General features: G+C 53.1%; 1 protein-coding gene across 3 annotated transcripts in view; it reads right to left on the reverse strand.

Moving 5' to 3' along the window:
* Positions 1-24,019, reverse strand: part of LOC111149981 (neuron navigator 2) — a 393,207-nt gene that overhangs the window by 2,328 nt on the left and 366,860 nt on the right. For all 3 annotated transcript variants that reach the window (XM_022507270.1, XM_022507268.1, XM_022507267.1), the window contains 11 exons: positions 23,462-23,615; positions 21,617-21,779; positions 20,782-20,882; positions 18,583-18,678; positions 16,684-16,852; positions 12,769-13,004; positions 10,487-10,641; positions 10,212-10,283; positions 8,503-8,699; positions 7,542-7,660; positions 1,647-1,850 (listed from right to left, as the gene is read on the reverse strand). In XM_022507270.1, the coding sequence (XP_022362978.1) occupies positions 1,647-1,850; positions 7,542-7,660; positions 8,503-8,699; positions 10,212-10,283; positions 10,487-10,641; positions 12,769-13,004; positions 16,684-16,852; positions 18,583-18,678; positions 20,782-20,882; positions 21,617-21,779; positions 23,462-23,615 (1,666 nt within the window). The remainder of the gene's footprint in view (positions 1-1,646; positions 1,851-7,541; positions 7,661-8,502; positions 8,700-10,211; positions 10,284-10,486; positions 10,642-12,768; positions 13,005-16,683; positions 16,853-18,582; positions 18,679-20,781; positions 20,883-21,616; positions 21,780-23,461; positions 23,616-24,019) is intronic.

Below are 24,019 nucleotides of genomic sequence, written 5' to 3' on the forward strand. Positions count from 1 at the left end.
GTCTCATGAGGGAGAGAGAGACCGGTCAGCAAGAGACCTCGGGCCCTGGGCAGGGAGAAACACCAGGTATCTATTTGTTACGTGGGGGTAACTGCCCAGCATAGCTCACTTCCCGGGACCTGGGGTTTGAGGGAGAGTTCTATGTAACGATTCCAAGAGCTCCAGGCTTTACCTAAATGCCCTTGTTTAGTCAGGGACACAAATACTCCTGCATAAGAGAAGAGGTTCTGGGGACGAGGGAGCCAAGTTTTCCTCTAGAGATCTCCTAAATTCTATTTTTATGTAAGGAAAGAGCTCATGAGCTTGCAGCTACAAAAACATCTCCATGACTCTGGCTTTAGCCATAATTCATGTTGGATGTGGCTGGTCCTTTCTTCTGCAAAACCACTGTTGTAAACGCTGTACATTAGGTTGTGTATAGTAACATAGTAACTCCCACTTAAAATATAGCTCCTGCTGAAGAAAAGCTCCCAGGACCACAGCTCCTTCCTGCCAGTCAGAAGGATGGCAGACAAGTCACAGCAGCAGTGATGATGATGATGATGATGATATTTATCAAGCAAATCAATTAGTCATCAGGGAAAGAATAGCAAGTCAGCTGTCTTTTAATCCTGCTGCATCCCTTATGAATATGTTCTTTCATTAAGTAATGCAAGGGGGGCCTGGGTGGCTCAGTGGGTTAAGCCTCTGCCTTCGGCTCAGGTCATGATCTCAGGGTCCTGGGATGGAGCCCCACATCAGGCTCTCTGCTCAGCAGGAAGCCTGATCCCACCCCCCCGCCTGCCTCTCTGCCTACTTGTGATCTCTGTCTGTCAAATGAAATAAATAAAATCTTAAAAAAAAAAAAAAAACAACCTAACTTAAAAAAAAAAGTAACGCAAGTCCTATTTTCTGCTTTGTTGCTCCTCTTGTCTTAGCTGCCAAGGGAGCTCAAGGGTAAACTGAAGGCATGATAATGGTCACCTAAGTGTGGGAGGCTCTGGGATATGTGCTTCCACCTTCATTAATAGAGTTTTCGATTTATTAGGTCTAATTTCACAGTCTCACGTAGGCAGAGAACACTGTAATTATAGTGTTAGCATCCCTGTCCAGGCTCTTCTCAAAGGGCCTTTATTTGTTCTCGTAATGATGGGGGTAAGTAAAAAGCTCAGGCAATGTTACCCAGACTTAGCTCAGGTCGCTGGCCCTGGGACCTGCATTCAGGCTGCCCTGTCCTCTGGGAGCCCCCCGTGCCCTCAGACCTCTCCCTGCCTGTGCTCCTGATCAGTTGGCCCGACCTTCTGCTCCTTAGCAACAGAGAGCTGCCTCTGCTTGGTCACTAGTGGGAGAGATGAATGGGGCAGGACAGCACGTGATCAAGGTAGCACTCTAGTCAGAGGGCAAAGCATTGAGGCTGGAAAAAAAATCACATTCGTAACCTTTTACCTCACACCGGAACAAATTTCAGAGGGCTCAAGGCTGTAGTGAGAAACTGACATCATGAGAGAGCATGTTGGCAAAAATGTGACTAACCTTGGTGTGGGTCCAGCCTTCCAAAGTGATACCCTGGCTCAGTCCCGTCTCTGTTTCCCAGCATGCCTTGCATCACAACCAATACACAGTAAGTGCTCAGTAAAAGCTGAGTCTCTCGGGGAGCTAAGACTCACCAGTGGGTCTCCTTCAGCATCGCTGGGGGGCAACTGCTTGCTCGCAGACCCTTCCCGAGGCATGGAGTAGCCATCGAAGCCGACATCCTCAGGCCGGAGCTGCAGCAGGGGAGGCCACTCGTGCTGCTGTGGGCTGGCTGCCCAGGGGTAGGTGTCCATCACCCACTTGGCGGGGTCCTCCCAAGGGGCCCGCCTTCCATAGAGCTGGAAACAGGCAAAGAAGGAATAGTCTGGGAGTGGCCCGAGACCTCTTCTGCAGCCCTGGTTTTGCAGCCTTTGGAAACCTCCTCAAGCCCAGCATGATGCCTTTCCCAATGGAGTAACTCCACTTCCAGAATTCTAAGGAAGGAAGCCACCCGAGGTACACACAGCTTGATGTGCTAAGACTGAAGGCAACGTGATGTAGGGGTCAAAGGTGCTGGCAATGGAGACAGGCTGACCTGGGTCCACATCTTAGCTCTGCCACCAACTCGCCATGTCACCCTAAACTCTATGCTTTGCGATTCAATCTGAAAAGCAGCCCCAACTGCGTGATTTGAAGCATTTGCTAATTTCTGTGGTGTAAATCCTCCTCCTATGGCCCATTTCAAACTAACAATATGGAATCATGGAATTTGGAGTTGGAAGGAGGTGCTGAGCATCGGCTCACACAAGCCGATTCTAGTGTCCCATTGGAGGCGCCCCACTCCCCGAGGATGACCTCCCACAGAGATTGAGGGCCGGGCATCAACACCACAGTGGTGGTAACCGATAGCCCCAGTTGGATTAAAACCCCATTTCCTGAAGCAGCTCGGACTCTCGGAGCCCCTTCTGGCAGCACCGGTCATTTTCAAACCAGCACTCTGTTAACAGAGGTTAGGCACGGGTATCAGAATTTTAAGTCTCTCTCTCAACTATTATCCTTCAAAATCATAACAACTGAAAGAAAACGACATTATCACTTAAGACCTTTTCTTAAGCCTTAACTACTTAATGATAAAATTACTGCCCTGACTTTTACTGGCAATGTAGGGAATCTATACTGTCTTTCAAGGACAGAAACCCAGGACGCCGCCCCTCCCTGAGCGGGGCTGCCACCAGGCCTCGTCTTTATCTTCTCTCTAATGTCAGCACAGGCTGCTGCATCTCCCAGCTGATGGTGTGTCAGCAACGCTTTACAAATACTGAACCGCCATGGGACTCCAAGGGGAAGTACGAGTGCCCGAGTTTCCCAGATGAGGGGACAGACCCAGGGAGGAAAGGCAGCAGAATGGGAATCCAAGTCTGCCGGCCTCCCCACACCACCGAGTCTGAGACGTGGTAGGTGTGCTCGCCCAGCACGGTGCTGGCTGTGGTTCTGGGAGGATCCCCCTCGACAGGGAGCCACGGGGTATACAGACCAAAGACTCCTGAACCACCTTGTTTGCACGGTGGCTCCCTCTGCCCTCCCATGACTTCTACAGGTGAGAGGGGAGGTGAGAGGACCTGCTCACAGAACAGAGCTGAGCTCTGACTGCCCAGAAGACCACATCTATCCAGGTCCTAGGCTGCCCCAGCTGGAAGGAACTGGGGTCCTCTGGCCTCATTTACCAGATGGGGTTGTCAGGGCCTAAACAGAAGTGCCAGCCGTGGAAGATTATGGAGCAGAGTTAGATTCAAACCCAGGACCTCAGCTTCCTTGTCTGGGCCTTTCTTCCCCTCTCCACCCCTCCTGACTGAGTCCGCCTAGTATCAGCAAGGCCACATGACTCAGCCAAAACCAGGCCGGGGAGAGGCAGACCACTGTCCACCAGACAAGGATGCACCAACTTGGCTGAGTCATGACTGTGAACAGCACCTCTGACCTTTATGTGTGATTTGTCGGGGAAGCCACCCACCCTGCCTGCATGGCACATGGGCTTACCCATCTCCCCAACTAGTGACTGGCTCCGCCCACGCTCAGGACACACACACCCTCCTATGAGCTCACTGCTTTCTCAGACACCTGCACCCCTCCCGTCTAGCACCCTGACCCTGTCTGTCCCTAAATCTTCCCTCACCTGGGGCAGCGGTGAGTCTCAGGCCTGAGGATTCAGCCTGGCATTCTAGAGGCTGTTCATAGTCTGCGCACGAAGGGATGATGGGAAGGTGTGGGCGTGTGCACGTGCGTGCATGCCAGGAAGGGAGGGAACACACATGCGTTTGGGGGATATTCAGAACTGAAGAAGGCTACTCCTGATCAGAAACATGCCTGCAATTTTAGAAGCTTCTCCCACCAGAGGGAGGTTTGGGCCTCCTTTCCCAAGCCAGATCTCACGCGTGAGCTACTACGTGGCCCTACTTCTGGAGTCAGTCTGGAGGAGAAGAGGCTCATGGCCGCAGAGAAAGAGGCTGGGATGTGGAGCTCGTCCAGCCCTTAGACATAATACGGCCCAGTGGTTTTCAAATATTTGCTTTTCCCCTGACCCTACCAGTGAGTAGCCTGGAGAATCTTCTGGGCTTCACAGAAGCTAGCCAGAGAAAATACTCCTCTAGTCTAAGCTGCTCAGATCACAGAGAACCTGAGGCCTACAGACAGGAGACTCGCCCAGGGTCTCAGCGCTGGTTGGGTCATCTGATAAAGACCCCAACGCTCTCCCCTGCCCCACAAGGGAACGTGGGTCCTTTGAGTTGCTCTAAAGACCTCGGACACTTCAGCAAATGTTTACAATGACAGCTCCAAAGGGGAACAGAACTGGGAACTGAGTCATCAGACAAATGTACACGAGGCCCATGTGAACATCACCTGCAAGGACAGAAAATATTTTTACAAGCTTCCACACTCGCCACTAGACATGTTCAAGACCAGGTGATGAATGGCTGGGCTGGGACCGTGGCAGGCAGAGGAATGATCATAAAAGCTCCTTGGCCCCACGGCAGCAGGGCCCTGAGGCAGCTCCGGGAAGCAGCGGAGACAGCTGGATGGAGAGACAGACAGATGGGACATTCACCTACCCCTAGGCAGAGAGGCGCCTGGCGTGCCCAATGGCTCAGGAGCTGTGGGCTGAGACAATGGCAATGAATTCCTGAGCCTCTGTGAGCCTCTGACTCCACAAAAGGAGGCCAAGTTTGCCTGCTCTGAACCACGGTACCCCCATGGCCACATGCTCATCTCGCCTGGTCATGTGAGGAGTGACCCCGCACAGTGCCCAGCACACAGTCAGCGTGGATTCCACTAACTCGGGGGCGTGGGGAATCAAATTTTTTTAATTTAAAATTTTTTAATTTAAATTTTTTTTTAAAAAGAGAGGCATCCCTTTGTTACATGAAATCTTATGTAGAAAACCACCCTATGAAACACAATACTTTGCTCCCTGAGCCACCAGAGGCTTCTGGGAGTTAGGGGGTCCTCAGGACAGCTTGAAAATCCCAGAAGGAATGGAGGAGTCAGCCTCCAATGCTGGCTCATCACACTCATCCCACTGAGTGAACATGGCTAATAGTCAAAAACTCTCGTGAGCCTGTCTCCTCATTTACGAGGTAATCTTCAAGCTGTTAGAACTATAAGAGATCATGCACATCAGGCCCCAAGCAGCACTCAGCAAGTAGCAAGCCCTCAGTCAACGTCAGCAGACTTTCCTTCAAAACCAGAGGCCTAAAGAGCACACCAGGTTTCCTCTTGAATCAGCAGATTCTGGTGGTTTTCCTGGGCTCCCCAGGATGATGAGGTCACAGGTCTGGGGCAAGGTGGCTCACTTCCGAGCAGCTTGGTAAAATGCTAATTGTGGCACACTCTTCAAAGATAGTCTTTCAAATGACCTCACAGCATAGGGAAGCCATGACTTTCCTTGCTTCACACTGAACTGGTAAGTCCCATGAGATGGTAGAGTGTCTCTGTTCCCTGCCCCCGATGGAATGGTCTATAGCCATCCCCAAATCCTTTCAACCTGTTGCCTTCTCGCTCCTGGTGGGAAGGAGACACAATGTTCTTTCACCATGAACCTCAGGAAGGGCAGTTTACACTCTGTGCCCAGAAGGCCTTTGAAATTCAGGTCTAAAGGAGCAGGGTCCTGGCACGTCCACTCTGGGTGAGGACCAACAGGGAGCCATTTGATGGGTAGGTCAAGGCTGGAGCACTCCTTGTGTCTCCCCACTCCTGGTTTGGGGCTCACTGCGCAAAGGAGGCCGGCCCTTAACCAACAAAGCCCAGGGGTTCTTCCAAGAATGCTCTGAAGTCACTCTCTATCCGTCATCACAAGATAAATTTGGAGCAAAGAAGAAGCAAATGAACAAGCGGAAGGAGAGGCAGAAATAAGAGGAAATGGTGCATTTCCTCCACCTCTAATTCCTCTACTTGTTTTGAGCAGCATGGGGTCTCCCAGAAGGGCCGGGCACAGCGCAGCCCCGGGAAGCCACGGAGGGTAAACAGAGGAGAGGGGCTTCCGAAATGCAACAGACTTCAGGAGTCCAGCATGTGGGACAAGCTTCCGCTGGCCCAAGAAAATGGAATGACTACATGGCTGCTTGGCTTTGTGGCACTAACAGATCATCTGATTAAAGACTAAATTAGGGTCCGGTGACCCAGGCCAGTGAATTTATCTACCTAGGGGGATTCTTACTGCAAAGATCTAGAATCCTCACACCTTGTTTATGAAAGCCATGAGACACAGGAGAAATGCTGCCATCAGGGAATGGTCTTCACACATGACCAAGGAATAATTTGGGGCTGACCAAGGGACTGCTTAACTTCTTGAGGGTCTGTCTGCACGGTGCACTTCTGTTTCCACGGGTCCCTGCATTTGCAGGACCTGCCCTCCAGTTCCATGGAACAGCAGTCACAAGAAGCATGTTCCTTTCCCAGTTCTTGCCGTCCCACACGCCCCCGGAAACCATGGGCACCGCTGCGTGGCACAAGGCCGTCCCATATTCACTGGGCTCAGCCACATGTACAGCAGTGACACGCACAGACTGCAGCCACTGCTGTACCCCACACATGCACGTGGGGGTGCCCCCTCCTATGCCCTCCATAGGCATACAGCAGCCCCCTGGGTCTCCAGGTGCCCAGTATGGAGGAAACCAAGGAGCCCTTGGGAACCTGATGGGTTCCTGGATTCTTCCGCTGTGCCTGATGCCTGCTCATTACTCAGCGTGGGGGCTGCAAGCCTAAGACCTTCTCCAGGGGCCTCCAGGCTCAACAGTGACCCCTGGGGCAGGCTCCAATCTGATGCTAAGCCTGTAGCATTCAAGGCTGGGCTGCATGAGAAGCGAGTGGTGCTGCATTCCAGCTGCTGCTCTGTAGGGACTTGCAACCTCGTGGGCCACAGGGTCCTTCCCGGTGGGGGGAGGGGACGGGCAAACTGTCCCGGTGGCAGGTAGTGAGTTCTTTGGGGCCGAGGCCTCAGAACCTGGATTTCAAGCTAGAGGCCTGAACTCAAATCTCAGATTCTTCAAGCATCCCTTTTATGATCTTGGGCAAGTCACTTACTCTCTTTGAGCCTTAATTTTCCTCTCCTGAAAAATGGAGACAAAAACTAAAAAAAAAAATCTCTGTTCAAGTTCCGGGACTAAAGCAGGGCTTGAGTCAAATAGCAGAGGGGAGACTACTTCCCAAACTGTACACTTCCCTCTCTTGTGCGCTCGCTGTGCTGGACCCTTTCTGGCCACGACTGCATTTAACCCTTGTGGTGACTCCTCGTGGTGGAGGACCATCACTCTCCCCTTCTGTCTGCGAGGGCACTAGGGCACAGAGAGGCTGCCAGCTTGCCTGGGGTCCCACATTAACAGTGGCAGAGCCAGGATATGTCCTATTCCGGGCCAGAGGGGCTCCCCCATGAGGGGCGGTCACGCCACGTCCGTCGGACGTCTAACGGAGGAGATACAGACTACTCTTCTGGTCACCAGAACAGTCCCCGCCCCCATCCCAATTTTGAGGAGGCCTGTGGCAAGTGTGCTCCTCACCTGGAGTCCTTCTCGGACGGCTTCCAGGAGATAGGGGATAATTGAGTAGTTCCACAAGTCGGTGAACCACACCCTGGAGCCATCCACATCGATGGGGCATGACAGGAAGAGCCGTGGGCCTGGGGACCACAGGGAAAAATCAGTCAGAGCCAAAACGGGGGGGCAGGGGAGGGGTTAAGAGAAGCCACGGTCTTAACAGACCCAACAAGAGGAACCCCGTGATTTTCTGAATGGCAGTGTAAGTACCGCTTCCCCGGGATCTCTCTCCCCACGAGGAAATCATCCGAGAGAGAGGAGAGGCTTTATGGGGAGAGATGTTCACCGCAACATGACGAACCCTGAACCCTGCCCGCTGGGATCAGAGGCGCGCCCAGCGTCAGAGAATAGAATCGCGAACGATGGTATGGTCATAGCTGATTACTCTGCAGCCTCTGGGAAGGACTGTGAAAACGGAGCCTCAACACAGACGCTCCGGGGACAAGGGGAAATAAAAAAGAAAAGAGCATCCTGTGTGCACGCTGTGTTTGCACCCACACAAAGCCTACATGTCCGGACAAGGACAGAACACCGAAGCTCAAATTAACATTAGGTGATCGGTCTTTTTTTCTCTGAACCTTAAGCTTTGGGAATATTGATTATGTTTTATTTTTAAAGTGGACCCCATGTCGCCGGGTGTCCTGCCCTTGGGGGAGCCTGGCAGTGGGGGCTCATCAGGGAGCTGGCATTGGCCCAGGCCGGCTGCGAGCTCTGATCAGCCCTAGGGGCTGTGCAAAGAGGGGGAAAGAGACAGAACCGGATGCTGATGACCGGCAGCACAGGGTCTGCCCGGGCTGTGACCATCCCTCTGTCCCCTTCTCATCCGTGTGGACAGTGTGGCATCTGGCTGACTTGTGCCTGCCAAGTGCTGTCCCGGCCAGGGCCCCAGGAGCAGCGTCTGTCCCCTGGCTGGCCTCCCACCTACCTATGGTGACGTCTGAGGAGCTGTGAGCCTCCAGGAAGCGGTTGAGGTGATGCCAGACCTTGGGAATCCAGTCAATGATTTTTACCAGCTCCACATTCCGTACTCGCCCACTGATCTCTGTTTCCATGAGCTTCCGCCTCAGGAACCGGCCTAGGAAGCCCTTCACCGGCTCCGTGTGGTTGGCACAAAGCACCCACCTGGAGGAGAGGAAGGTTTCTCTGTTACAAGGACAGGCCTCACTGCTCTGAACACTGCACACACATTAAATCCCAATTCCCTCAGGGCAGCCCTGTGACAGAGCTGCGACAGCCATCCCCATTTCACAGATGGAAATGCTGAGGCACAGACAGGCTGCACAGCTTATCCGAGTTCAAACAGCTGTTTAATATACAGAAGGGCTAAGATCAGAACCAGCACGGTCCAGCTCCAGAGTCTGAGCTCTAACCGCTGAGCCTACTATGTCTCGTGCTGTAAGTTGGGCTGTGGACTGGCCTCTGGGGCTGTGACAAAGACTAAGACGCAGTCCTTGTTCCCCAGAAGCACACAGTCTAGTGGAGGAAGTAAAAGAGCAGAAGAACGAGACGTGACAAAGCCCGGGGAGACAGCGAAGCCTCCCGGAGGAGCGGATGTCTGAGAGCAGGAGGGGCTGGGAAGGGGGGTGGAGACCAGACCACCACATCTGCACAGGTGTGTGGGGTCTTTGGGGGAAAAGGCAGAGATTCAGTGTGACCAGTGTAATTCAGCGTTCAGACTTGACCTGCCCACCCACAGGGTCTGATTCCATTTCGGAGGTGATGGGGAGCCACTGAAGGACTTTAAGCATGATGGTTTTCTGGTCAGATCTGGATTCTGGAACGCTCCCGCAGCTGCTGCTGGTGCAGCTGAGGGCCCACAGGGTGCCAGGCTGCGGGCAGGCACAGGGGTTGCAGTGAAGGTGTGCGGGGAGCTGCAGTGGTGGGGAGGAAGGAGAAAGCACTGATGAGCCAGGACAGCCTGGCTGCAGAATTGACCGTGATCTCAGGCCTGGGGGAGTCGACATTTCTGATGATCACAGTTCAGGTCCACTTTTAATAGCTTTCCCTCAGAGATGCCTGCAGAGTGGCCAGTGAAAATGAGCCAGGGGCCTAGCCCAGAGGGGCTTCCCAGACGTCTCAAAGGGCCCAGGCAGGAGAGGGGCAGCGAGGCAATCAGCTGGGAGGCGGCACGGGGCACAGGGCATCCAGCCAAGCAAGGCAAGCCACATCGCAATGTTGCATGACTGCGCCGGACAGTCCTTTCCACTTCCCACATCCCAGCAGTGACAGCACCTTGGTAGAGGGCCAGGGCAAGGGCCTCCCAGCAGCTGGAGTACAAAGCCCCACAGACCCAGCTCTGAGAGGACACTCAAAAGCAAGAGCTTCCGCTTCTCAGGATCACTTGGGGAGGAGAGATGCATCACCAGGGACAGGCAGAGGGCAGGGGGGCAAGGCCAGAGCCACGTCCTTGACACGGCTACCCCAGGGCAGAGATGCAGGGAGACCCAGGCTCCCATCTCAGCTCTGCCACTGACTGGCCAGGTGACCCCACGTGAAGCAATTCTCTCGGCCTCCCTGTCCCAATTTGCAAGATCAGTCTACCTCGTTGAGGCTGTCGTGGGAACGAGATGGGTTACACCCGGGAAAATGCTCAGCACGACCCCCCGACACAGGCGCCCGACAGCCGTGCCTCACCTGAAGTTGTGATGAAGCTGCAGATTGGGAGTAGAAGAGGTAGCCTGGTTCATGGTGCCGATTATGTAAGGACTGCGGGGACGGGACGGAAAAGAAGGCTCGGTGAGTCAAAGGCGAGCCTTCGGAAGCCCACGGCGCCTGCCCGAGCAGGCAGATGGCTGCTTGCCTTCCCCACCCCGCCCACGGACCCCGGGCTGTGGGGGCACCGTGCCCATGTAGCACACATCCCGTGGCCACCGTCCTCTGGGGCCATGGGGCCCAGAGCTGTCCTTTACCATTTCTGGTCCTTGCAGTTGAGCAGCCCGTTGAAGATCTCGCCCAGGGAGCTGACGTGGTGCAGGTTGTCCAGGATGATAACGAGGGGCATGTCCACAGCGTTGTTCTCGCTGCTGCACTGGTCGGCAAGGTTGGACAGGTACTGGCGCAATTCCTGGGGAGGCCGGGGGAAGACTCAGCGGGGGAATGCTCCCCAATAAAGACACACGTGCTTGAAGCCTTCACTTTGCCCAGGTCCACACAGGTGGAAAGGCCCTTGAGGAGGCTGTGGTGAGCCTGTGTTGAGGCACTGTGGGCTGCCCAGGCACGGTTGTGTTCCCGGCTCCTATCACTTCTCTGCAAGTGTTGCCATTTTTTTTGATGTTGTTTATTATGCCGACCTTACAGTAAGTTCCCGAGGGCAGGTGCCTTATACACGTCTGTACTCCCACAGCACCTGCCTGAGAGCCACTCACACAGAAGCCCCGATGGACAGATACAGCAAAGGAGCGCTCCCCCCACATGGCGAGTGCTGTCACAGCCAGCCAGCCAGCGGCACAGGGGAGAGGGCCTACGTGCCGAGGGGGCCCTGGAAGGTCTGGTTGAAAGGGTAAGCTCTGGACTGAACTACGGAGAAGAGGTAGGGGACTGGCTTGGGTTGGAACTAGGATGCATCCCAGCACGGCTGTGGTTAGGGATGTGGGTCAGAAGAGGAGGAGGAAGGATAATGGTGCAGAAGAGGAACGGCTGAAATGGCGAGCAGACGAGCGGCAAGGCACCAGAATGCCTGGCTGCTAGTGTTACCGTCGTAGCAATGGTGGCCAGGGACTTAGAGTCTCACACACAGAATCTCTGCAGCCCCACGGTCACCTTCTTGGGTGGGCACAGGGATTCCCTCCCTCTTACCAAAGAGGAGGCTAGGGCACATCGGAATTAGGGGCCTGGCTCCAGACTCGGGCCTGCCTCGCTGTGGGCTCCTCACCACACCAGCCGGTCCCATGCACGATAGCTCAGAGGGAGATGCTTCCCCTCCCTCCTACAAACACACACACAGGCCTCCCTTTTAAGTCCAAGTGTGGCTTGCTAGCATCAGGAAAAGCCCCACTTTTTAAGTTACTAGTAATTTCTTCTTCCTTTAGCCTCTTTCCACCAGGGGTTCGTGGCCTCGGATACCTGACAAGGACAGAGTTTCCAGAGCCTTCCTTCCCCTACTCAGGCTCGTGGGGTATGGCTGGTAAGCTGCATTCTACCGAGGGTGTTGGTCAAGGGGAACGTGCGGTGGGGGGCTCAAATCTAGCCTGGGCTCGACCCCCAACCACGTGTCTGGGGGGATCCTGCTCTCACTGGTCCTGGGACAGGGTGCTTTTCCCTAAGCGGGCTCACACAGAGACTCTGGGTACCGGCACTCTGAAAACTTCTACTTCTACCCTGACATCAAAAATCATCCAGCAGACTGAATGGCGCAGATTCCCGGCCTGCCAAACCTACTGAAAGCCATTATCTGGGAATGAGGTCCAGCAATCTGTATTTCTGAGCATGCCAGGTGATTCGTAAGGCAGAAGAGTCATTTCCCAATTGCCTCTGACTCACCAGTCCCCTTGCTCAGGGCCAGCCTGAGCAAATCATCCATCACCTCCCACTGCATGAGCAGCAAACAGGATTGAGAAAGCACTTCCCAGGACCAGGTCCAGACTTCCCCAGGGGTCCCCATGAAGCAGGACTGAGCCTGATGCCAGCTCTGGAGTCTAGGACTCTGACTTACCCTCTAGTCCACTGCTCTGTACCATTAAGGGGTCCTAGGCACACGGCTACCCGCCTTGAGCCTCAGGTCTTGCCTCTGTGACATGAGAGGAGCCACGACCTCCCCCTCAAGGGGGGAGCATGAGGCAGCCAGTTTGCTGGTCATGGGCAAGTGGTCTGTGATGGGAGCTGTGCATGTCCTCACCGTTCCTCAAAAGGATGTTTCATTTGGGAGAAACAAGAGCACCAACCAAGCACATGACAAGTTCTCAGTAAACCAAAATGGATGCGTCTGGGGCGCTCCTAAAGGACTCATAGTACTGGGCGTCCCAGCCAGCTCAGAGCGGGCCAGTGAGAGGTGGGCCACCTCTCCTTACAGGTGGCACCCTCGCTGTGCCTTCTGCTCCCCCATCCTGATGTCCTCCGCAGGCTTTTGCAAGCCCGAGTGAGCCCACACAGGTGACCGTGCTTCCCCATCAGGGCAGGGGTGGCCTCGATGGCCCAGAAAGGGCCACTCACCGCAGGCCCCGGATGAGCGGCAGCCTCCACAGGACCTCCTCACCTTGCTGGACTTGTGGTCCACGTTGAAGGTGGCGATGACGCCGTCAGTCAGCTCCCGGCCCTCCCGCAGCACGAGGTACTCGGACAGCCGGTTGGCCAGGTAGGTCTTCCCAGTGCCGCTGGGGCCAGAGAGGATGATGCGCCGGTGCTCCACCAGCAGGGACACGTAGCGCTGCAGGATAGGCTTGGGGATCAGGGACTCGAACACCAGCGCGTCCAGGCTGTTCTCTGCGAGCCCTGCGTTGGAGAGGGACAGGAAGGGTCTGGAGCCTTGTATGACAGGTGGCTCTGCACGTGCCCCTGGGACTGCTGAGCTCTGTCCACGGCAGCCACTCCCCCTGAGACCACTGCCCACCCGGGTACATGGGAGGCAGGGCACAAGCAGCCACAGCCGTCCGTCTGCTCACAAGCACTGTCTGGCCCGGCACCTGGTTCAGCCAACTCGCCCAGACTCAGCCTCCACTCCGGCACCCAGGCCCTCGGGCCCTGTCTGTCCTCTGCAGAATTGCTAAGACGCTGGGCTCTGCTTTCCTGTCTGGATTTACCGGGCTGCTGCTGTCTGCCCAGACCAGACCCGAGTCTCCCATGTCTGCCAAGACCCTGGAGTTGCCGGTCACCCTGTTCTCTCTTGTGCCCTAAGGCACTGCTGCCCACACTCAGATATGCCAGAAAGGAGGCCACCCTTTCATCTTGAGAACGAAGAAATGCAGTTTGATTCGGGGATGTGACGACGGGTAGGGGAAGCAGAGAGGCTACCCAACAAAACCTCTGAGTCTCAGCATGTCGAAAGGAAATGTATCTTTCCCTTTCCTAGGTGGGACCGCTCCACCAGTCAGGGCTGTTGGCTTTTTTTTTCTTGGTGAAGATTTTATTTATTTATTTGAGAGAGTGAGTGAAAGAGAGCATGAGCAGAGGGGAAGAGCAGAGGGAGAACCAACCTGGGCCTCGGTCCCAGGACCCTGGGATCATGACCTGAGCTGAAGGCAGCCGCTTAACGGACTGAGTCATCCAGGTGCCCCAGGGCTGTTGGCTATTTGTTTATTTATTTATTTTTGGGGAAAACTTTCATTTGTAGTCAGAGAAAGAGAGCATGTGTGGGACCCCAAGACCTGAGATCATGGCCCGAGTCAAAACCAAGTCAGATGCTTAACCTGGCTTTTTATGAGACTGACGCGCTACCTACTGCGCTAACGAGGCACCTATCCTGGCTTTTTAAAAACAACTATTTTCTTGATATCATTCTCCAAAGAAGATCCATCCAAGGTCACTGCCTAAAACGTAAAGCAGTTTTGTTAAAACTTACCTTCAGAAACTAGCGTAGGTAGGTAAAAAGTCAAATGAAGAGCATTTGTTCTATTTTTTTTTTTTTTTTAAAGATTTCATTTTTAAGTAATCTCTGCAACACCCACTGTGGGGCTCAAACTTACAAGCCTGAGATCAACTGAGCCAGCCAGGGCCCCCATTTATTCTGTTTTATAATGTAGTATCTTCCTTCTACGAAATTGTTCACTGCAAACAGACCTCACAAACGCATTTATATGCTGGTTTCCAACCCTCCCCCAACTTCTGAGAATGGCCCCTACATGCAGGAGACTATTCTAGAATGAGCACGATGAAGGTTTCTAAATGACTTATCTTCTGGGTACAGGCCTAAGACTTCCCTGGTACTGAGCTCAGGGTACCCTACACTGGCTGGAACTCGATGCTAAGTGTGGAATGCAGGGTCTCTAGTCTACACTTAATCACGAGACCACAGAAACCTCTCTCTCTACATACACGCTGATGCTCTTTTGGTTTTTTGCCCTAGAGCCCCCTGGGAGTGACTATTCTGCCCATGAACTCACTGCAGGGTGTGCCCAGCCACACCCCACCCCCCGGGACCACTGCAGTGGACTGTCTGCAGACCACGGATCTCTCAGCTCCAACTCTTGCATGGTTTACAGTGTCCTGAAGGCAGGGGTTAAAGCACTGCTGGAAAACAGAAGTCGGGTGTCACTTAAAAATAAACCTGAATGGATCCCTCGAGATGTTGAGCAACCTGGTGTGCTGACCATGGCAGATAGGGCTGGGGTGGGGGGCCGGGCACATTCCACCTTGGCAGACCATCTCGTCCCGGTTTCTACAGAGGTCTGGTCTCTGTGACGGATCACTCCTTTCACCCCTCAGTGACTGTAGCTGTCACCTACAAGTGACCACGCACGCTCACCAGCGCAGATGAAACGCAGTTGGAGCTCGTGACAGATAAGGCTTTCCCTGAGGGGGTTTTTGTAAAGCAGCAGTTTTTGGTGTGCCTAGTACCCCTTCCTCCTGCCCCTTCTAGCAGGACTCTTCTTTCTTATGGGGAGCTCATTCCAGGGCCTTCAAGTGGGGCTGACCCAGCACCTTCAGCACCCAAGGGCCCAGGCTGGGCCAAACCTTCTCCCAGGCCATGAGTGGTTCAGTGATGGCTACTTGACTCAGGTGGGCCAGAATCACCTGCTAGGATTTTCTGTCCCACTTTTCCAAAAGGACATTCTCTTACTTTTAGGTTCCCCAGCCAGAAGGATGAATTGGGGCTACCCAGGCCATTTCTACAGCCGTGCACAGAGCTCGGAAAATATGCCAAGCTGAGGCAGGACTGGTTCTCAGGGTACTGTCGGGATGCCCGGATCCAGACGCGTTTGAAGCGGTCCCCGCTATTTTCCAGGTGCATTTCGTGTTCCCACTAAAGCTCTCTGGGGTAGGTTCCTGTCACTGGCATCCAACGCCACACGTGTGCAATTTTGCTCACCGACAAGAAGGCTGTGTGTGAGGCTCGGGTGGTAACATCGCGCTCGTCCCTGGCAGAACAGGGTGAGAATTCATGCTCCTAAGGAATGGTGGGCGCTTCTGAAATGCCTTCCAACCAGGAAGCAAAGCGTACGTCAAACCACCCCCAAGATGCCCTGTTAAAACTACAGTCAAAAGCCGTGCCTTGGGGCGCCTGGGTGGCTCAGTTGGTTAAGCATCTGCCTGAGGCTCAGGTCATGATCCCAGGGGCCTGGGATTGAGCCCCGTGTCAGGCTCCCTGCTCAGTGGACAGCCTGCTTCTCCCTCTCACTCAGCCTGCCTCTCCCCTGCTTGTGCATGCTCTCTCTGTCAAATAAATAAATAAAATCTTTTTAAAAAAAAAGAAAAAGCTGTGCCTTACAGGGAAGTAAGATGGGACAACCTGAAGGTTGTATAGTGTTCATTAATCCATTCTTTGGCGGGGGTGAGGGGAAGTGCATAAAATATAGGGGAAAGGGGGGTTTTGCCGTCAAATATATTTGTGTCAGATTGAATTCAACAGCCTTCTTCCCGGTAGGAGTCCATGTATCCGAGGATGGTGTTAGTGCCCCCGTACACTCCTGTCTTCCTGTCCCCTGAATACACAATGATGCAATTTGCTAGACTCATTTGGCCAGGATTCTGCCCCCACAAGATCCTCTGTGGGCTGAGAATCCCTTGGCACACACTTTGGCCAGGGGCCTAGCATCCCCGGGTGATAAGGCCACCGGAGACGCCAGCAGGGCCGTGCGTGGGTGAGAGCAGCTCCCACCTGTAGAACGGGACCATGTCCAAGGCAGGCTGGCAAGAGCAACCCATGGGTATTGGTGGAGCCCTGTTTCCGCAGGGCTATTAAGATGCCAACATCTCAGAGTCATAAGGCTTAATGGGACCTTTTGTTATATAATTCAGCAATAAACTAAAACTATCTGCTTCTGGCAGTGGTAGAAAAAGCTAAAGGCCATTGAACTTGCTTAGGTAAGAGCGATTGTGATTGCAGGGGTTAGAGAGCCTGCCCCCCACCCCACACGCGTGCCAACCAAACGGTGGCCATGGTTTCCTACGCCATGTCACAAAACAAAAACTGCAATTGCCCAAAAACCCTGACCTCCGCCGTCGGCCGAATTACCTTTGACGGTCACAGAGATGGTCGTGTTCTCGCCGACCAGATAGCCACAGGGAAGCAGCTCGGGGGTCTCCGAGGTGTTGCTGCGCTTGATTTCCCCAATGCTGTAGCCCAGAACACTGTCTGAATTCAGCCCCAGCTGACTCACGGGGTCGACATGGATGATGTATTCCTGGGAAGAATAAAGTCAAGACCCCATCAAAGATGTGGCTAGAAATCTGCCCATGACTCATGTTTTCCTTGAGGGATTTCTGATCATCTTTTCTCTCAGGTGATGCCTGGGTTGAAACCGAGCTGTGGAACGAGAAGGGTGGGCGGTGGGGGGGAGAACTTTCTATGGGGATGGTGACCTGAGTACCACAGGCCTCTTTAAGTACAGATTTATTTGGTTAGTGACATGGAGAGAGCCCTAACATAATCATGAACGTTTAGTCTGGATGAACCAAGCAAGGAAACGTTAGGCTGAAGACACCAGGGCCTGGGAATAGTGCTGGAAAACTCGTGAGAGAGAAATTTTGACAAGAACTCTCCACCAGCCCCTCCCCTTGGCTCAGAGCAAACACCACACTGATGATAAAAGGAGCAAACCCCAGGGCTGCAAGAAAAAAAAAAGCAGCTTTTGATCTTTAAACAGGAAAAACTGTGTTTAATTTGGAAAGTACGCCCTCTGAGGTGAGTGACCAAAAGGTTTCAGGTCAGTGAATCTGGCCTGGAGGTCTGTGGGCGAGGAGGTAGCTGGATGATGACCGACGGAGAGTTACTAAGGACAGGCCTCGTGACCTTTAATGGTCTCACTTCCTTCCCCGTGATACCCCACAGGCTCTTTTCAGCCTAAACTGCTGTCTTTTTAATCCGAGGATGGCCCAGCTCCCCAACAGCAGAGCTCAGTTTTGGGCAGCAGGGCAGGTCTGCCTCAGCCATTTCCATCCCTTGCCTGGTCACATTTCCACAGCCTGCCAAGATGGGCAACGATCTTTGGCTGGAGAATAGGGCTTCCTGCATGAGAAGCCACCTTAATCTAGAAGCTAGAAAGAGACTGGCGTATACTATTTAAGTCACGTTCTAAAGTCACACCAACTCAGCTGGATCAACATGGTTGCATTCTAGCTCCATGACCTTGGGCAAGTGACCGGAGCCTTACCTTCTTCCTGTTTAAGTGGGAAAATAATAGGACCTTCCTCACAGGCCTGGAAATAAGTCGGGGCTAATGCTAGGATGGTCTCTGGCACCAAAAATGCAGGCTACCAATACTACGCAGGGGATGTGATTACTCAACACTTATGATTGCTGACTCCCTTGAGGACAGTAGAAAAAAAGATGTCCAAGAAGCTTCTTCCAAACCACCTTGTGCTTGAGGTTCACCTGAGCACCAGATGTTTCAGGTGAAACATCTGGTTATTCCAGTGATGTGACCAGAACAAATATGGAAATACCAGCTTCTTTGACTCTGGCCATCGATCAGATATTAATGTCACAGAAAGTGAAAATCATTCACAGACTCTGAAGTGTTGGCTGGGCAAGTCGGATCAAGTTCCCCAGAAATGAAGAACGGAAATGGCCCTGGCCACAAGGTACTCAATCCAAAGTATATTCTAAGTCAGTTCAATATTCAACTAGCAGTTCACCACGCGAGGCTCAGACAATTGCCTGAGGCCAGGGAAACGACTCTCATGGGCTGGTCGACCACTGCCAAGGGTAGCCAGGGGCAGGCTGGCCGAGTCACCAGCCAGTACTCACCATCCTCCTGTTACTACAAGTGCCCAGAGACAAGTCCCAGCAACACAAGGATGGGGGCAGACCCAAGCAGTGGCCATGTTCCACACACACACCACCCCTTCCCTCCCTGAGTCCGGGCCCCCACACTTCAGGCAGATGACCGTAGCCGTCCTCTTTGACACTTACTTTGAACAGTCGTCTAACCACCCCATCGAGCACATCCCACTTCGTCTTGCCACTAACTCCAATGCAGCCAATAAGAAAGAGGTGTGGTCTGGAATCCTAAGGGTAAGGAAATGTATGTAGGTGAAAAACAGGCCGATCTTTTCTGACACAGTTTAGCAAGGACGCAGATTGCCTTAGAGCGCCACCAATGGGTTGAGAGGGGAATAAAAGTCCCATTTGTTATAACACCAGACACACCGTAGATGGAAAACAATCATCTTAAAAACTTGCCCTGCTCTCTTGCAAAAACAGTACTCCGTGGATCAGGAAGAGAGGATCTCCTCTCTGGAATCGAGAACCTTCTAAAGGTGTGCCATGTATAGTGCATAGATCACGTCCCTGGCCTGGAATGCTGTCCCTTCTCCTATCTGCCATCTCTCCCTTTCCAAACCTTGCTTGCAAACTCACCTCTTCCAGGAAGCCTTCAATGATTAACCCATCAGGCTCAGAGCTCCCATTGCTTCACTGGTTCTGTACCGAACTGATACAGGAACATATTCTGTACTTATTTACTTTTAGGTATTCATGTCTTATTTGTAAATCAAGTTTTTCTCCTTGTTAGATATTAAACTCCTTCAGGACAGAATATGTTCGATTCTCCTCTTCTTTTTTAAAGTTTATTGCTTTACTGCTAATTAAAAGTTAAAACATACTCAATTCAGAAAACAAGGAAAACTCTGGGAAGTTGACACACAAAAAATACTTTTTCTATGTCTTTTGAATTTTGCCCACAGGGCTCTCTGCACAGGGTAGGGCTCATTAATCACAATGATTCAAGAAAAATTAATAGACTATTCCATTTTGTTGCATTTTAAAATCTTAGCTCTGACAGGCTCATAAGGATAGAGAATTAGGAGAGTGGCAGCAAGGGGTGGGGTGTGTGTGGCAATTAAGCAAAGTCAGCAGAGAAAAGAGCACCAGTCTTACGGTGAGACGATCTTGCCTCACCAGTCACCCTGTGACCTGAAGTAAACGACACCTGGGTGACAAGTTTCTCAGCTGTAAAACGGAGGGGACGCCGTCCAGCTGACCCGCTTCACCTGGATCCTGCGGTGATCCAGAACAGTACAATTTCTCAAGGGACTCAAGCTTCTGTAAAATGTAGAATCGATCTCTTCCTCTTGAGATCACTGGATTAAGGCACATCCCCAGGTGTCCCCTGAATTTTTTTTAAGAACGTTCTAAGAATGAATTGTTCCCTTGACAGTCCTATCATGCCATGACTTAAGCTCTGAAAACGGACCTCTTTAGGTTTGTTTTTATATATAAAAATATACGTATTTTTAGGTTCGATGAGGAGAAAAGTCACTGGCAGTTCCAAACTCTGGGCCTTCCCCCTTCTACAAGACCGGAGGGCCAGCCACACCGTAGAATCCTCTGGCAAAGAGGGTCTGGCCATAGACGGCTCTGCTGCAGTGGGCATGGCAGGCTCCCAGGCAGTCCTCCACGACAAACAGTGTGTCGGCAAGGATGCCAAGAAACAGCAAACAAACAGCTGAAGAGGACCTGAAATAACCGCTCATGAAATCTTTCTCGCTTCTCTGAGAGGGTCATTTCAGCATCATGTGGACTGACTCAATGACGAAAAGTCAGCTCTGCCAACCCCCACCCCTACTCCCAAAATTGTCCCTAGTGTGGGTGTGGCCTCCTCAGGCTCTGGAATAGAACTAGAACTACTCAGAAAACTCAGATTCCTCAGCCTGGGGAGTCAGGACGCCCCACCGGCTTCACATCAGCCACCTCAGTGTCCCACCTTGTTCGCGGGCTCTGAACCCTGGACAAGACTGGTGCTCTGGGTCGGCTGCATTGGGTCGGCTTGCCTCCGTGCCTTCTGTGCTAACTGTGCTTAGCTGCCTTCTTTCTGGACACATTAAAGTCAGTTAGGATCTGACGTTAGTGTTTCGTTAGTTCTGTGCAAGTGGGACGGGACGATTTTTAGTATTATTAGGCTTTCCAAACACGAGAGGGAGGGAGGGGCCATTTGTTCACGTTAATTGTGTCAAAATGCTGCCAGAGATTGTGGTTAGTTAAGGAAAGTGTTAGTAGGACCTCCGAATCACCTTGCGCGTGGAGGTGATGCCGTCTGAGGATGCCATCACTAAGCTAGGTAGTTCTACCTGGAGAAGGGACAAGCAGAGTGGGGAAAGGGATCCAACTAACCTCCTTCCACTTCATTTCCTCCTGAAAGCTGACAACTATCTTAACATGCCTGCCTCCTTCCTTCCGAGCCGAGCATTCACCAGTGTCATCCAGCAACATGTCTGCGAATGGAAAACATCAACAGCCTTAGGCACATGGGGACAGCAAAGCCGGCCTCCTGACACCCCCGCTGCTTGTTGGCACGGCAGCAGGACAAACCAGGTGTCGGGGTGCAGGGACGTGGGGTGGGGTAGGGGAAGGGGAGAGGGCAGAATGGAGAATGCAACCACAGAAACCAATGGTGGACCAACGAAAGAACCAGCAGGCTCACGATGTGCCTTGCCAAACGGAAGTGCGAGGCAGGGGCTCAACCAAAATGAGAGCAACGTAGCATCATGGATAGGAAATCAAAGCGTCAGCCTCCATATGCTTACAAAGAAAACCTAGCTCGTGTAGGCTCATGATGGTGCTGGCCGGGAATCCATCCTGAAGGCAGAAATACCACAGACCAAGCCATTGCCCCAGCTGCGACCAGCTACTACGGGGTTTTTATGCAGCATTCAGCTTGTGGGTCAGCCTCTTAAAATGGATCAAACGGAACTCAGCATGGCGGACAAGAGGATCCAAACTCATGGCTTGGAGAACTGGGGGCACTGGAGCAAAGCATGACAGCAGTCTAACGGCTGAGCTCATGTCGGTAGCAGACGCACACCCACACACACACACACCCCAAGTGCACGCACGCCTGTTGCTTCTCCATTTGATCTGTTCATCTGCTTATCTCGGGGCTCTTCCTTGGAGACTGGAGCGCCAGCTGTAGGCCCTGACCTGCCCCCACCCCCGGGATGCCACTCACCCAGGCTGGTTGACTCCGTGAGGTTCAAGCTGTGCTGGGAGAGGCCCATGGACTGCCTAGGGGAGGCCGAGAGGGACACCTGGGAGGGTGCCCGGCTGCAGCCACTGCCTTGAGACTCGGACTTCAGCCGGTCGTTCTCAGCTTTCAGCTTCTCTATTTCACTCTGCAAAGAGTAAGGGAGAGGTTCGCTTACTAGGTGGATGGAACACAAACAAGCATCTTCTGGAGCAGGAACTGGAAAGTCCCTTGCAGGGATGAGGTGGGAATCCCAGCCGAGGCCCAGCCAATCACACCATCGGAGAGGTCCGGCTGTGCTGGCTGCTCTTGGGTATACACAAGACCTGTCTGGCGAGGCAAGGGCCACCCTTGTGGAGAGCTGGCCTTTGGAAAGACTCAGAGATGCTTCCCAGAGTCTGCGGAGTCTTTTTTTTTTTTTTTTTTTCCAAGATTTTATTTATGTATTTGACACACACAGAGAGAGATCACAAGTAGGCAGAGAGGCAGGGAGAGAGAGAAAGGAGGGAAGCAGGCTCCCTGCTGAGCAGAGAGCCCAATGCAGGGCTCGATCCCAGGACCCTGAGATCCTTACCTGAGCCAAAGGCAGAGGCTTCAACCCACTGAGCCATCCAAGCGCCCCTGTTGTCTGAATCTTAACTGAGAGTCTTACAATACAAGAGGTTTATGAGACTCTGGGCTTGGTGGGCTTCTTTTCTGTAGGGCTCAGAGCCTTTAGGAGCTGCTCTGCATGGTAGGGCTCAGAGGAGTCAGAGTGTGCAGCAGTCCTGAACACAGCTGAGCCAGGAGCTCTCCGTTCACAGAGCCTCTCATGGAACAAGTGTCCCATGGAACCTCCTTTGGGAAACGCTGGTTCTCCAGTGAGGCCCCATGTGGCAGAGCCCACAGGGGTCTTTCTTCTCTACACATGTGTAGGGAAAAGCTACCACGTGCATAGCACCGGAGCTACATCCAGAGAAAACAACGCAGAGAAAGAGTAGCCAGAAGACCCAAACGACTTCTAGTCTCGGGGGGAGGGAAGGAGGGGCTCTAAGAACACATTTGGAGGAATCCAGATGAGGGCACTAACTCTTGCAGATGCAGGACCTGGAAAAGCTATGGAGAGAGGGAGGCTAATCCTTCAGGGAAGGGTCTGGTCTGGCCGTGCACAAGGCTCTCCCTGCGGAGGGAACACCGGGACTAGGATACAGAAATACCTGGCGCAGGCAAAGGGAGCAGTCAGGGGCTCCCTCTGGCTGATGAGTCTGGAAACTGGAATTGCGAGTGGGCGGGTGGCAGATTCCAGGTTAACAAAGGATCCCGTAGCAGTCTCTAACGGCCGCAAGCAAGATGGGACGGCAGAGCTGCCGGAAGGCACACAAGACGGGGGCGCACGGTTCTGCCATTACTCTGAAAAGACTCAACTTTGAGGGCGCCTGGGTGGCTCAGTGGGTTAAAGCCTCTGCCTTCAGCTCAGGTCATGATCTAAGGGTCCTGGGATCGAGCTCCGCATTGGGCTCTCTGCTTAGCGCAGAGCCTGCTTCCCACACCCCCTCTCTGCCTACTTAGGATCTCTGTCAAATAAAAATGAAAATAAATAAACAAACAAACAAACAAACAAACAAACAAACAGACAGACAGACTCAACTTTGAGCAATACCGGGAAAGGCATGAGACGAGAAGGAGCCTTGCTACTTTGGAAAAGAAAGAAAAAAGGTAAGAGCGGAGAAACAGGTTCGAAAGGCAGAGGGCTGCCACCTTCGGCGGCCCTGGGGCTGTGTGGCGGAGAGCAGCCCCCTCACCACTCCTTCCCAGACAGCCTGGGGCTTGGGCCCCCGCTCCGGGGCTCACCTGCATCCTGTTCATGGCCTCCCGGAGCTGGTCGAGCTGGTGTGCGGAGCTGAGGGCTTCTAGGCGGATGTCGGTCAGCTTCATCTCCTTGTCTCTCAGCTCATTCCGGAGCTGCATGACTGTCTCAGCTTCACTATCGATGCACTCTGAAATGCTAGGGAAGGAGACGTGTTGCTGATGGGAGCAGCTCTGGGTTCAGCTCCTTTGAGTCCTCCACTGACCACCGGTCCCTATCCGTCGGCAGGTTTGTTCGGCAGTCACCCCGTCTGACCAGCCGGCAGGGCTTCCCGGAGGCCATGATACCAAAGCTTGAGATTTACAGACTGACTTGCTTCTCTGTGCTCTTTCTTGGCAGAGGTCAGGCTATCAGGATGGCTTTGGTGTGCCCTTCAGCAAAATTCCAATAATCTGGGATAAACAGCAGCCGGCAAAAGGGAGTAGTAACACTCAGGGTTTGAAACCGGCCCCCCATCCCAATGTGTACACAGCTGGGGCCCTATAATGACTTTGCATGGCCCTTGAGATATAAATTCACTCAGAGAAGGAGGGTCAACGGTC

Source organism: Enhydra lutris, unplaced genomic scaffold (assembly GCF_002288905.1).
Source record: "Enhydra lutris kenyoni isolate GAN:26980312 unplaced genomic scaffold, ASM228890v2 scaffoldscaffold22, whole genome shotgun sequence".
Classification (NCBI taxonomy): Eukaryota; Metazoa; Chordata; class Mammalia; order Carnivora; family Mustelidae; genus Enhydra; species Enhydra lutris.